Source organism: Anabrus simplex, chromosome 1 (genome assembly GCF_040414725.1).
Source record: "Anabrus simplex isolate iqAnaSimp1 chromosome 1, ASM4041472v1, whole genome shotgun sequence".
Lineage (NCBI taxonomy): Eukaryota > Metazoa > Arthropoda > Insecta > Orthoptera > Tettigoniidae > Anabrus > Anabrus simplex.
The window spans coordinates 40686639-40700204 of NC_090265.1; the positions used below are offsets into that span (position 1 = coordinate 40686639).

Sequence of the window (13566 nt, forward strand, 5' to 3'; positions counted from 1 at the left end):
CCGAGTCCGGATCGGTCGCCAGGTTATGATGTCCAGGGATATCGCGCACATCTAAAAATGCCTCCCTCGGTCACACCTACAATATCTCTTAAAGCCTCTGTATCCGGGGCGAACATTTCGGTTCCTTCCAGGCAGGTTGTTTCGACTGGGACCTTACAGCCAGAAAAATCCCGTGCTTCGAACCCGGTTTCGAAACTCATTCCAGTCATTTCTGACAAACTATCTGCGTATGCTAGGACAGCTGAGAACGATTCCAAATGGTCAAAAATGCTCCTTACTTTTCAGGAGGAAGTTGTGGCCGTCTTACAAAACTTAGCATCTTATATTTCGTCACAGCCCATAGGTCTCCCAGGGAATGCAAGTAGTATTGTACCCAAATAACACGAACACCCTCCGATAATTGCTTTATATCCACCTCATATCATATTCATCCACAATTTCGCGATACCCACTTAATTGACGTGTTAGATACTCGATATCTGGCGAGCAGTTGCCTTATTGAATTTCCTTTATGTCACCCAACTAGCCCAGTAGGTTATGTACCTTTATCTCTACCTTAGATATTGACCTGGTCAGTACGTGATTGGTAGAAAGTCGCCAAGTAGCGACCTTCTGGCGTGAAGCTTAGTCACGTTGTGTCCTTGTGTTTTTCCTGTGTAGTCGTTTTGTCGTTTCATTCCTAAATTCCCCCCCCTTTTTTTGTTTTTTTTTTTTTTGTTTTACAACTTTACTCTTTATGTTTCCGCCTCCTCCATACTTTGGGTTTGTTTATAGGTTGCGTGCCTGGATATACCGCTCTCAAGCGAAGCCCATTAAATTATCAAGACCAAGACCAAGACCAAGTGTCATTCTCTTTGTCAGAGAACTTTGCAATTGTAATATAGAACTTCCTAGAATTGTTTGAGGTTAATTTACACTGATGCTGCTGGGCATGTTTATGGCCGAAGAAATGTGATAATTGTGTATATTTCATAGTATTCAAATTTGTGTGCGGTTTCTGCAACAGCCATCATGATAGGTAAGGCTGTGGGTTGTGTTGCATTCCGGAATAGGCGTTGTTTATATTAACGTTGAAGTGTGTGTATGACGGATGTATTCGTAGTAAAGTTGTTTATCATTATCATTTTGGCATTGAGCCGGAATAAGTGGGAGTTTATATTGCCTATTTGACATGGGATATATGTTACTATGGTAAGAGATAAAGTATGACATATATTTAATTTCGATGATTGTTTACTGTCATTTTCTTAAGGTTTTGCCGGCTTCCTAGGGTGTTCAGATCCTGCGCGAAGAGAATGGGTGTATGAGGGTGATCGGTGTTTTTATAAGCATGATATTACGGTTGTCATTATTTTATTTTTTAGTTATATTTCATCGACAGTAGTTTGTGATAAATTGACATGAGATTCAGTTGAAAGGTTTGGTTCTACATTGGATCGTGATATTTTAGCAGGCTAGTCATAGCATTCACATTGAAAAATATATATCCTCAGTCAGAGTTGTCGTAGCTGGGATGGTCTGAAAATTGAATACCTGATCTTCAAGCTCTCACATAACTTTCTGATCAGGGCATGGCTGTTGTCATAACCATAAATAATTTGTATCAAATGCTGAACGTCTGGTTTTATAGACTGAATTTATTTCAAATACGCCCTGTTCAAATTTTTAAGTGGTCTTGTTAGTGATGCTGCCTAACTATTAGATTATTTGCTTATTTATTTGGTTACACTGTACTATCGGGGGATGGGGTGGGTGTGTGCATGTTTAGGAAGGAGAAACTGCAGCAAAAATTGTGTTAAATTATGCCTTAAGTATCAGAAAGGAAATCTTCCTTGATGATTGCTAGAGTCCCACCAATCCCTCCATGGAAGTATTCTTAATTATATAGAACAATTAAAATGGAGACTAAGTTATGTAACTGTGTGAAATTCGACCATTTTCTGTGTTCCTTAGTGCTGAAGAGCAGTCTCTGATGGAGGTTGCATCATGTGTGGCCCATGGCTACCACTTAACGGCTCCATGGCTAAAAGGTCAGTGTGCTGGCCTTTGGTCACAGGGGTCCCGAGTTCGATTCCTGGCAGGGTCAAGAATTTTAACCATGATTGGTTAATTTCGTTGGAAGAGGGCCTGGGTGTATATGTTGTCCTCGTCATCATTTCATCCTCATCACGACGTGCAGGTCGCCTACGGGTGTCAACTCAAAAGACTGCACCTGGCGAGCCAAACATGTCCTTTGACACTCCCAGCACTAAAAGCCAATACAGGCCATGAAGGCCTCTGGAGGGGTGGAAGTTAAGGCTTCCCCCCATCCGTAACCTCGGCACTTGGTGGGGTAGAATGGTTAGCTCTACACCCGGCCGCCTTTGCCCCCAGGAATTAACCCGGTACTCATTTTTGGTGTAGGCTGAGTGAACCTCAGGGCCGTGTGCACCTTTGGAAGTGGAAATCTTGTTTCTTAAATTTCACAATTTTCTAACGGGCAATCGAACCCATGCCCTTCTGGGTGAACCGAGCACGCCTGTACCGCCTCACCCAGGCAGCCCCTTGTCATAGCATAGGCTGGATGCAACTATAGTGACCATGACATTAATATATTAAGTACGCAATGAGTACAGAATTTTAGGTTGGTCACAGGTTAATTAAGCAGTTGAATCATTGTAGATTTTGTGGCAGAGATCTGGAAGTTAAAGTGTGGGGTAGTAAACGAATATTTGTGTGCCAGTAACATGCCTGCAAGTTCAAGCACTCGACCAAGAAGGGTACATTTCCGGAGAGAAATCTTCCCCCTCCCTGTAAATGTTGTATGTTTCCTAGCTTACCGATTACTTGTAAACATTGCTCAGTCAAGCAATGGTCTAACCTATCCTGACCAATGCAGATCATTTGTCTTGTCACTAGCCACACCAGTCAGCGGCCTGGTGTGACGTGTTATGATGTCGTGCAGGCAGTGCCAGGTTTGATTCTTAACCTCTCTTTTTTACCTGTGCTAGTTAAGTTTTGCCATTTATTTAGCTTATGGATTTTTTTTGTTTTGGCATGTGGCCTCTGTAGAGGCCTGGTGTAGGTCTTTTGATTTGGTGGCCGTTGGCGACCTGCGTGTTGTGATGAGGTTGAAATGATGATGATGATGATGATGGTTCGTGTTGAACAATATATTACTTTGACGAAAATAAGAATATTCCTTGAGCATCGACCTATTCAATACATCATATAACCTCATTTGATTACATATATTGATATTTTAAAATGTGTATGTAATCAAATGTATGATGTATTGAATAGGTGAATCTGGGTCTCAAACAGGTTACAAATTATCACCAATATTGTTTTTATTAGTTATTAATGACATTTTCCAATTGGAAGGCTTTGAGAAAGGAGCTTCTCCATGTCTCGAGAAAAAAGATATTCTGGGTTTGATCTTTGCAGACATTACCTGCTGCTCACATTAACACCTGTCAAAATGCAAAATAGTATTAATGGGATAGTAAATTACTGTAAAGAGTGGAATCTAAAATTCACTCCACAGAAAAACAGAGTTATGGTGTATGAAAGGGGGTGACAAATTTAAAAAAATTAGAAGTTGTATAAATTGAATACGTAGGGATGATCATAAACAGCAATGGCAGATGGACAGAACAGATAAAAAGAGCAGAAATGAAGGGAGTAAGTGCACTGGCTAGTATAATAATATTGGACAGAAAGATGCCCAACATTAAATATGAAGTTCAGAAAAATGTATTTAATTCCGTTGTAACATAGATATAGTTGTAATAAATTTTCCAAAATAATAATCCGGGCTGCCAAGCTGTACTGCAAGCAATGGAGTGAAAAAATGTGTGAAGGGATGAGTATATGGGTGGATATTGTTTAAGGAATAATTAAATATCGGTTGAGGCTAAAGAACGGGGCACCAGACGATTTGGCCGTGTGGTTACGGGCGTGCGACTGTGACCTTGCATAAGATGGTTTCCATGGTTTCCCATTTTCACACCAGGCAAATGCTGGGGCTGTACCTTGAGGCCACAGTCGCTTCCTTCCAACTCCCTATCCCATCGTCACCATAAGACCTATCTGTGATGGTGCGCCGTAAAGCCAGTAGCAGGGAAAAAAAAAAAAAAAAAAAGAACGGGGCAGGGGGTTAAATTCTAAGGATAGCATACCAGCACCAATTGAAGCATCAAAATGAGGGTTTCTGGGTGGATGGGGAGAAGAAACTACTGGATGACGTAGGAATGCGGGAAAATTTTTTTCTATGGATTATATGGGAGCATGTAAAACTAGTTCATAGAGTGAAAGACATTGAAAGACAAACAATAAGGAAAGAATGTAATAGCAAGAGATTCTGTAAAATAAGTAGAAACATGACAGTAAGGACTGAAACGTTAACAGAAAGGGAAATGAGAGGGAAAATCTGGTGCCTGATGGGTGTATATAACAATAAAGCTATAAGACAAAAATAATGAGGAAAATTGTTGCATTTTATGCAGTAAAGATATGGAAGTTGCTCCCGTATTAAAAGACTGAAAGGAAACTAGAAAGATCAGAGAGAAATATATAGATGGGAAGGAGATAGGTATAATAGAAAATGAACCTGAACGTAAAGCTATTGCTAAGTTATTAAACAGAGAGTGGAAGACAGCAGGGAGATTAGCAAAACTATGCAATGTTATAAGAGGAATGTAGGAAAAGAAATTACAAGAGTATGAAAACAGAGAAGATTCATGTATGTACTTAGCTTGTAGGTATCATAGACCTATACTAGACTTAACTAAAGTTGGCGTCTGACAGGCAAGGTTGGAGGGAGGAGCACTGCACGTACCATTTCACGATGTTGCCACATTCCAGCATTCGTTTCTACATACTCTTACCCCTCGCTTCCGGCTCACTTGTTCCCTCCTTCATTCTGACCGCTGTGATCTGTTGTAGACTACCTGGCCAGGCGGTGTCGTCCCATTTGCGATCACTCTTTTACAAACAATTAGGTACTTATCAGTGACAGTGACAAGTTTGGCAACTTCCAGCAAGACGAGCTGCCCTGAAATTTTATCTCCATGGCAACTGCAGTCGCCCCACCCTCGTTTCCATGGCAACCACACAGCCACTCCCTTTATCCCGCCTCGGCAGGCAGTAAACGGGCCTCCCTCTAAGAAATGTCAGACGCCAACTCTTATTATTAGCAGTATAGACTCGATTGACATTGTTAAGGTCTAGGTAGTACCTCAGGTACTAAGTTTATATAATGTCCTGTACCAGTAAATTATAGAGTAATCATGTGTTGTGACTTTTTTAAAATTAGAATAAGTTTAGTATTTCTTGATTACTAACAAAACTAGTTGCATGAGATTGCGATGATTGCTGTGGATGGATTCTCTCTCCCGGTTTGTGGTCATCCGTGACTCGATGGGGAGGGAGGTCTGTTCAATGCCTTAATGCATTCATGTGTGGTATGAATATGTTTGGTATTTTCTCAACTAACAATACTAGTGGCATGTGATCACGATGGGCGGGTGCTCTCTCCCTCAGTTGGTGGTCATCCATGGAAGGGTAGGGGTGGTTCTGTTCATTCATATGAAGTAGGAGTATATAAGAGGAGGTATCCTAGACTCTACAACATAGTTAAAGTCTAGGAAATTCCTCAGAGGGCTAAGGTTGTAATTTTTTAAAAATTTATTTATTTTACATTTTATGGCCTACATTGGACCACTCCAGTCAATTATACAAAGGATTTCTTGATTTCCTCGCAGCCCAATATATTTTTTTAATTCTGAGAGATGCTGCCTTATTTTTTTCTGTTGAAAATACCCTCCCATCAGACCTTTTATTGAACTTGGTCTGTAGCCTGGTGTGTGTGTCTCTTGAAGTATCGTTAATTTTTCTGTTTTGTTTTTGAGATCGCCTATTGTTATTTGTAGTTCTTTAATGAAAAAGTGAAAATCCACAGCCTGTTTCCATTCATTCGACCAGGTCAGGAATGGAATGAATGAAGCCCCATCTAGCGGTGAAGATAGGAATTGTGCCGGCTGCCGAAGCCTGTCGCACTCCTCTGGGGCAATGAAATTATATTGGAGAATGTTACTGGAATGAAATATGACAGGGAAAACCGGAGTACCCGGAGAAAAAGCTGTCCCGCCTCCGCTTTGTCCGGCACAAATCTCACATGCAGTGACCGGGATTTGAACTACAGAACCCAGCGTTGAGAGGCCAGCGTGATGCCATTTGGGGCACGGGGGCTCCTGTAATTCTGTAATATCCTCCTTAATTTCTGTGATCAATTTAATCTTGATCTTGCTATTCTGTAATTTTTCAGTTATTCTTTTGCTAATTTTAGTGTCAGGTGTTCTGATAAGATGTCCAAAGAATGGTATATGCTTTTTCCTTATCGTGTTCAATACTGGTTCAATTTCCTTATGAACTGTTTTATTTGATGCTATTCTCCATTGTCCATTAACTTCATACTGTTTATTTATGCATTTTAAAAATATTGTATATTATTAAAAATTGATAATATACAATATTTAAAAAAAAAAACTGACCGGACAAGTTGGCCGTGTGGTTAGGGGCGCGTGGCCGTGAGCTTGCACCCGGGAGATAGTGGGTTCGAATCCCACTGTCGGCAGCCCTGAGGATGGTTTTCCGTGGTTTCCCATTTTCACACCAGGCAAATGCTGGGGCTGTACCTTAATTAAGGCAACAGCTGCTTCCTTCCAACTCCTAGGCCTTGTCTATCCCATCATCGCCATAAGACCTATCTGTGTTGGTGCAACGTAAAGCAACTAGCAAAAAAACCTAACTGCACATATTATATTATGATTACAATAAATTAATACTCTCTCCCCAGTTGGTGGTCATCCGTGACTGGTAGAGAAGAGTATTCTATTTATTTATTCATTCATTCATTCATAATCTGTTATCCTCTTTTTTTTTTTTTTTTTTAATATAATTTTGTATCTTACAGATGTCAGCTCTGTCAATCAAAACAGCTTGCAGTTATGAAGAAAGTGGGATATAGTTTGTTCATAATAAAGATACGGCCAGCATACTGGCCTTCGGATTGATTCCCGGCCAGGTCAAAGATTTTAGCTGCATGTGGTTTAGGCCTATTCCTTTACCTTGGGGACTGGGTATTTGCATTTATCTTAATGCATTTCCCTTCATTTATACACCAAATTACCAACCACGACAGAAACAGAAAATAGTGATTACACCCCTCTACATATTATGGTAGGCATCAGGAAGGGTATCTTATCATAAAAATAGGCCACATCTCAAGTGCCAACCCCCGAAAAAATTAGGAAGAAAAGGCCACCAAGAAGAAGGACAAATATTCTTTCCAGCTGTTTAGTGATTCCCTAGGTTCTTCAGTGATATTACCTCCGTTATCCAAAACACTTTCAATTTCCCTTTTCTCTCCATTTCTAAGATTCTCGCCCTGATGCATGACCTAGCCTTTCCAGTTTGTTTCCTAAATCTTCCATAATTTCCCTGTGGACTCCATAATTATTTGTTTTGCTCTTTGTTTTGCTTGTCGTGGTGGAAATATTAAGACAAGGTAGTTTGTAAACATAAAAGGAAGGAATGCCAAAAATGACTCCAAACAAGAACTCTGGTATATAAGTTTGAAATTCTGAACCTTCAGAACACATCAACAAGTTCTCCCCTTTGCGTGGACCTGCTGAGCTAATCTTGTGGTGAACTTCTGAGGACTTCGCACTGTAAGTTCAGATGTCTGGAAAAAAAAAAAAAAAGCACTTTGTTCTGTGCAATAGATCCTGTCGCACACCATTTTGTCACCGAATCTTGAATGGTGCTTTTGTGGGTATTTGATGATGCAGAAATTTGTTCTTCATAATTACCATGTTTTCTTGATAGAGCTGGTACTTATGTATGCTTCTACTATGAATACTTGCTCTGGTATCGAATATGTTATGTGTTTTTACGACACAACTGTCTTAATACCAACAATACAAAGAAACATTTGACAGTTACTAGCAAAAGAATAACAAAGAATGGATGGTAGTATCCGGCAAGGTGAGGTGGAATATTTCTTCATGTCCAACCCTATGAATTCCATTAACAACATTATTTCCAAGCTGACTTTCCGTCTGATTACAGAATAAATTGAAAGTATGCTTCTGATTTACTACTAGGAGAATTTGTTGTGAAAATGGACTTGATAATATGAATATTGGACCATTTACAGTAGAGACCCACTTAACTAGCCTTAAATTATCTTCTTCTTTTTGTGTGTGTGTAAAAGCCATTTCTTTTCAGCTTTGACTTAGTTAATCTATAGACTAACTTTGATGTTTTTCAGTCTGTCTGAACTAGTTTTGACTGACTGAGAAACCTCTCAGTTATAGCTTCGCTTATCTGACATTTTATTTTATCCGACATATTTGTAAAGACGAACAGCTAAAAGAATTGGCACAGACTGTAAATTCTTTTTGTCTGCCACTTGCATCGAGACCAGAATCTACTATAGAATGCAAACAACATGGGCAATATTTTGCCTTTGCCAAAACAAATTTCTGGATGTGCAGATTCGACTGATGGAGAACTCAACGAATGGTTTGCTCTTGGGGATCAATTTGAAGTAAGTGATGAAAACGTTGTTGGCATTGGTGACAACGGTATTAAAAAACAGAAGAAGAAACCATAATTGATGATGGGGGTACCAAAATAATGCACAGTGAAGGATTCAAAACCCTTGAAGCAGTATTGAAGTATGTGGAGCAGCAAGAAGGAATCTCCAGCACTGATATATTACTTCTGCAGAAAATGCATGATTTGATGGCGAGAAATGGCCATTTGGTGGGCAAGCAAAATCTATTACAAACTTCTTAAATCAAATTTAATGTTTTATGCTCACATTTTAATTGTAATGCACAGTGAATATAAATATCAGCTGTATCAGTAATAAGACGTTCATGATATTGTCCTTTTTTCTCTTTCCTTGTTAATAGACAATCCCGCTAATCCACTGTCCCCCTGGCCCATGTAGGTCAGATAAACAGGCTTCACTGTATTAAAAATGTGTAGTCAGTGTTTGTTTTTAGCTCTTGTTAATGTTTTCATTTTCAGAACTGCAATAATTGTATGCTACTGTAGCCTTTTAACTATCCGATATGCGTACTGATTGCAGTTGAACGAGATCCTAAGAAACGACGGGTTAAGCCTGTGGGTCCTGCCCAGCAGTCATTACTAGATTTTGATCTGGGAGAGAGTTCTGATGACAGTGACTTCCGAATTGAAGATCATTATGAAGAGAGTGATGATGATTCCATTGATTCCGATGATGATGGCCAACCTAAAGGTGAGGGTGGTTTATAATTTTATTGTATGTAAAGTGATAATGGTTCATGGTATTGGTTCCTGTAGTCATATCCTAATTCGTGGACCATGGGCAACAGCTGAGTGGCTTAGTTAGAGATTCTGAGAGTCAGGATATCACAGTTAAATTGAAATAATAAATATGATAGTTCAACCTATTCAATACAAGTAAATAAGAGATATAGAGATTACATTCTTATTTAATTAAAAGTGGAAATGGTACCGGTTTCGACCCCAGTCTGGGTCATCATCAGCTGATTATAACTCGAAAAACAATGCATAAGTAAGAAAGAAGTTAACGGTCAAGTCCACACAATATCAGTTGAAGAGGCGATATAAAAATGACGGGGGTAGGCACTGTAAAATTCAGACGAAGTGGAATGTAAGTCACTTAAAAGAAGTAATGCGTAATCTTCCAAGCATCAGCACGGCACACGCAATGTTTGGCACTGTCTCACAATGTTCACGAAAAGCAGAGAACAGTTAAATGAGCCAGACTGCATGCACCGTCAGGCACAAAGTCACAACATAATCTTCATATTTGGATTTTTATATCGCCTCTTCAACTGATATTGTTTGGACTTGACCGTTAACTTCTTTCTTACTTATGCATTGTTTTTCGAGTTATAATCGGCTGATGATGACCCAGACTGGGGTCGAAACCGGTACCATTTCCACTTTTAATTAAATAAGAATGTAATCTCTACATTTCTTATTTACTTGTATTGAATAGGTTGAACTATCATATTTATTATTTCAATTTAACTGTGATACTTTTCAATATGGAACAATGAAATTTTTATTTTTAAAAGTCAGGATATCAGTTACTATGAAATATGAGTGGGCATATCAGACATATTCCAAGTCATGGCCTGCCTTGTGCTGAGAAGTATGATAGTCCAAGGATTATATAATCCACCAGTGCTCCCTAACCTGTTGGAGGAGAGATTTTCACTGGGACTGTGTAAGTAGGGTAGCATCCTACTTCACATAATATTTACTGATTAGGCTCATAAAGTTTTAAGCATGTCTCAGACTTACGGGAATAACACATTCCCACATCCATTTGACAGGTGACGGACTCCTTGGAATTTGATGGGGAGCTTATGAGGCTTATAAAAGAAAGAAAGTAGAACTGGCTGAAGACCCATCTGGGTGTGGTGGGAGTTAATGATATTCAAAAAAACAGGAGATCATGAAGAGAGAGGAGATTGTAAAATGTTCTTTACAGGTGTTAAAATGTTCGCTTTTCCCATCTTTACACACAATTGCTACTAGGCATTTCCCTACAGCAGCCCTATATGCCAACCATTCTCTTTCTACTTATTGTTTACTGTTTGCTACTTTTCACTAGTTATGTCTGTGTACTTCCATCTGATTTCCTTGTCCTGAAGATCCTCTACTCTTATTTGTCTACAGACAGATTTCACTTTCCCTATCCTAGGCCTAAAGATACTTAGCTCACTACAGATCAGATAGTGGTCTGTACCATCGAAAAATATCCGGAATACGTGCACATTCCTAACAGATTTCCTGAATTCAAAATTGGTTATGATATAGTCTATTATGGATCTAGAGGGCATTCGACCAGTGCAGGATATTGTAAATAAAAAATGTGTGTGATTAAATTAATTCCATCCCCTGGTCTATGGAGTTTGGACAGCCCAAGTAGGGGACTGCCTGTAGGGGTGAAGTACAGTGGGGACTTTGAGGGCCCTGGGACCGCTACGGTAGCTGTGAAGGCCCTTCAGGAACTCTGAAAAGTGGTGGCAAAAGGGGCTGTGGTTAAGACGCATCAGGTCGTTATGCTACTTAGGTTCCAAAATGGGTAAAATATAAATATGTAAATAAATTCAATGTTAATTTTAATCTTATACCAGTTGTATAGTATTATTAGAAGTAATTTCACATACCGTACTGTATATGAGTTGACTATGTTTGTAAGATATTATAAGTAGAATTTTGTAAACAATATAAATTTATTAAGGATGATGTGTGTGTCTAATAGATAAAATTATTAGCGTAAATTGTATAATATTGTATTCTAGGAAAATTTTCTTCGTCTCCTGTTAATTTAAAATTTAGTGCTTGACAATAATGTATTTTAGTGTACCATTTGCCACTGAGGTAGACACCTCATTTGCAAATAAAGAGATTTGATTTGATTTGGTGCCCATACCCTCCCATGTGTACTGGTGAATAGCCTGATACTTGAAGAATGTACAGTAGAACCTTGATAATTCAAAATCCTGCCTAATTCGAAGAAGCTCTTGTTCCTGGAAACATGAGATATGGTTTTGCACGTTACTTAAATTGTTTAATTCGAAATACGGATAATTCGTAATTCAAAGTACAATGTCGACCCCATTACCAAAATTCAGACTTTTATTCAAAATTGCCTTTACATTTTAAAACAATAGTATGTTACAGAGTAATTTAAATTCAAAATTTATCCACGTCATGATAAAACGTGTCTTCCGGAACATGCACAGGTAGCTTTCCGCACTTTAACACTTCGGTGTGTCTACATTGTGCTTCATAATTGCTAAATTCAAGTGAAGTCGGATTTCTTTTATATTCAACGTTTTAAGGAACACTATAATATCACGCAGCAGGCAGTGTGTGGAGAAACAATCTGCAAACACTGGCGATGCTGACAGCTTACGAAAAAGCATGCCTCATATAATCAATTTGTAGGCACCGAACAGTATTGTCATTGCGATGAAACTGCATTGCTTTCATTTAATGCCGAGCCCAAACGGTCTTATGGTTTTAAAGGAGAAAGTGCCAGCCGGGAAATCAAACAAGGGTAGGAGGTCATTGTACTGTGTTGAAATGCACACGGAAGTGAGAGAACTCCTCCCCTCGTCGTAGAAAGTTCAATAAGCCACAATGTTTTAAGGGCGTCGGGCACTTTCCTTGCAAGTACAAGGCATCTAAAAATGCAAACAGTACAGTAATCCAAAACATAATGCATTTACACAGGGGAACCAACATAATTTATTCTTGTCTTTGAATTGTGTGATTTTTCTTTTTTTTTTTTTTTCGTTGTGTGAGGTTATGTTTGTCAGTGATTTATCCAAGTGCATTATTTGAACGTTGTAAATGCACTGGAAATAGTTTTTTCCATGGCATTTGAAAGGTTTAAACTGTGAATCAAGGTAATTGCATGCATTAATGGGTCTTAGAATACTTTGTGATGCAGCAAGTGTTTATTATTATTATTATTTCGTTTGGCAAAAACAAGGATACATTATAAGTACATATAAATACATATTTCTTAAATAAGTATGTGATTTACAAGTGTTTACATTTCTGAAGTACGAGAGAAGTGCCATGGCGGGAAATCGTACAAGGATAGAGTGACTGTTGTGTTGTAATGCAGATGGAAGCAAGATGCTTTCTCCCCTTGTCACAGGAAAGTTTGATTAACCACGATGTTTTAAGGGTATCGGGTACTTTCCGAGCAAGTACAGGGCATCTAAAATGAATACAGTACAGTAATCCAATGAATAAAGCACTTGCACATGGGAGCCAGCATAAATTTCTCCTCGTCTTTGAATCATGCTTATTTTTTTTTTCTTTCATTGCGTGAGGTTATGTTAGTGAGTTAGCCAAGTCCATTATTTGAAAACTGTAAATGCACCTATTTGGATACATTTTGGAAATAGGTTTTTTTTTTTTTTTTTCTTCTTTTTTTTTTTTCATGGCATTTGAAAGATTTAAACTGTGATTCAAGGTTAACTGCATGCAGTAATGGACCTTAGAATACATTATTTGGTAACGCAGCAAGGGATGGCACTTCTGAATTATGAATTGGATGTTAATTTGAAATCATGTCATTCGAGTGTGATTTTTTAGTCCCCAACAACTTTGAATTAATGAGGTTTTACTGTATTCGTAATTGCTAATAACAAACTAGCACAGAAGTCCAGTAAACGCTTCCCATACTTATTCGCTTCCATATCTTCCCCACATTCGCCCATCACTTTCTCGTAATGATATAGATGTTGGTTCCCATAGGGAACCTGAAATATTTGTCCCTAATGAATAAATTTATAATACCAATATAAATGGTCCGTTATTGGACATTATAAATTTTCCAGCTAACTCATTCCTGGTTGCCAGCGTTTCCCCCCAGTATGCCAAGTCATGCTCATCAGTTGTTAAATAGCACACCCACAAAGACTCATGGCTAGTGCATACCGTGGAGGCCACTGTGTAGGCTAACTGGAG

At 38.8% G+C, this 13566-nt stretch overlaps 1 protein-coding gene across 3 annotated transcripts in view; it reads left to right on the forward strand.

Annotated features, from left to right (window-relative positions):
- Positions 1-889: 889 nt before the first annotated feature.
- Positions 890-13566, forward strand: part of LOC136883899 (PHD finger protein 14) — a 319931-nt gene continuing 307254 nt past the window's right edge. For all 3 annotated transcript variants that reach the window (XM_067156007.2, XM_067156006.2, XM_067156008.2), the window contains exons 1-2: positions 890-1018; positions 9143-9313. In XM_067156007.2, the coding sequence (XP_067012108.2) occupies positions 1012-1018; positions 9143-9313 (178 nt within the window). In that variant the 5' untranslated portion in view covers positions 890-1011. The remainder of the gene's footprint in view (positions 1019-9142; positions 9314-13566) is intronic.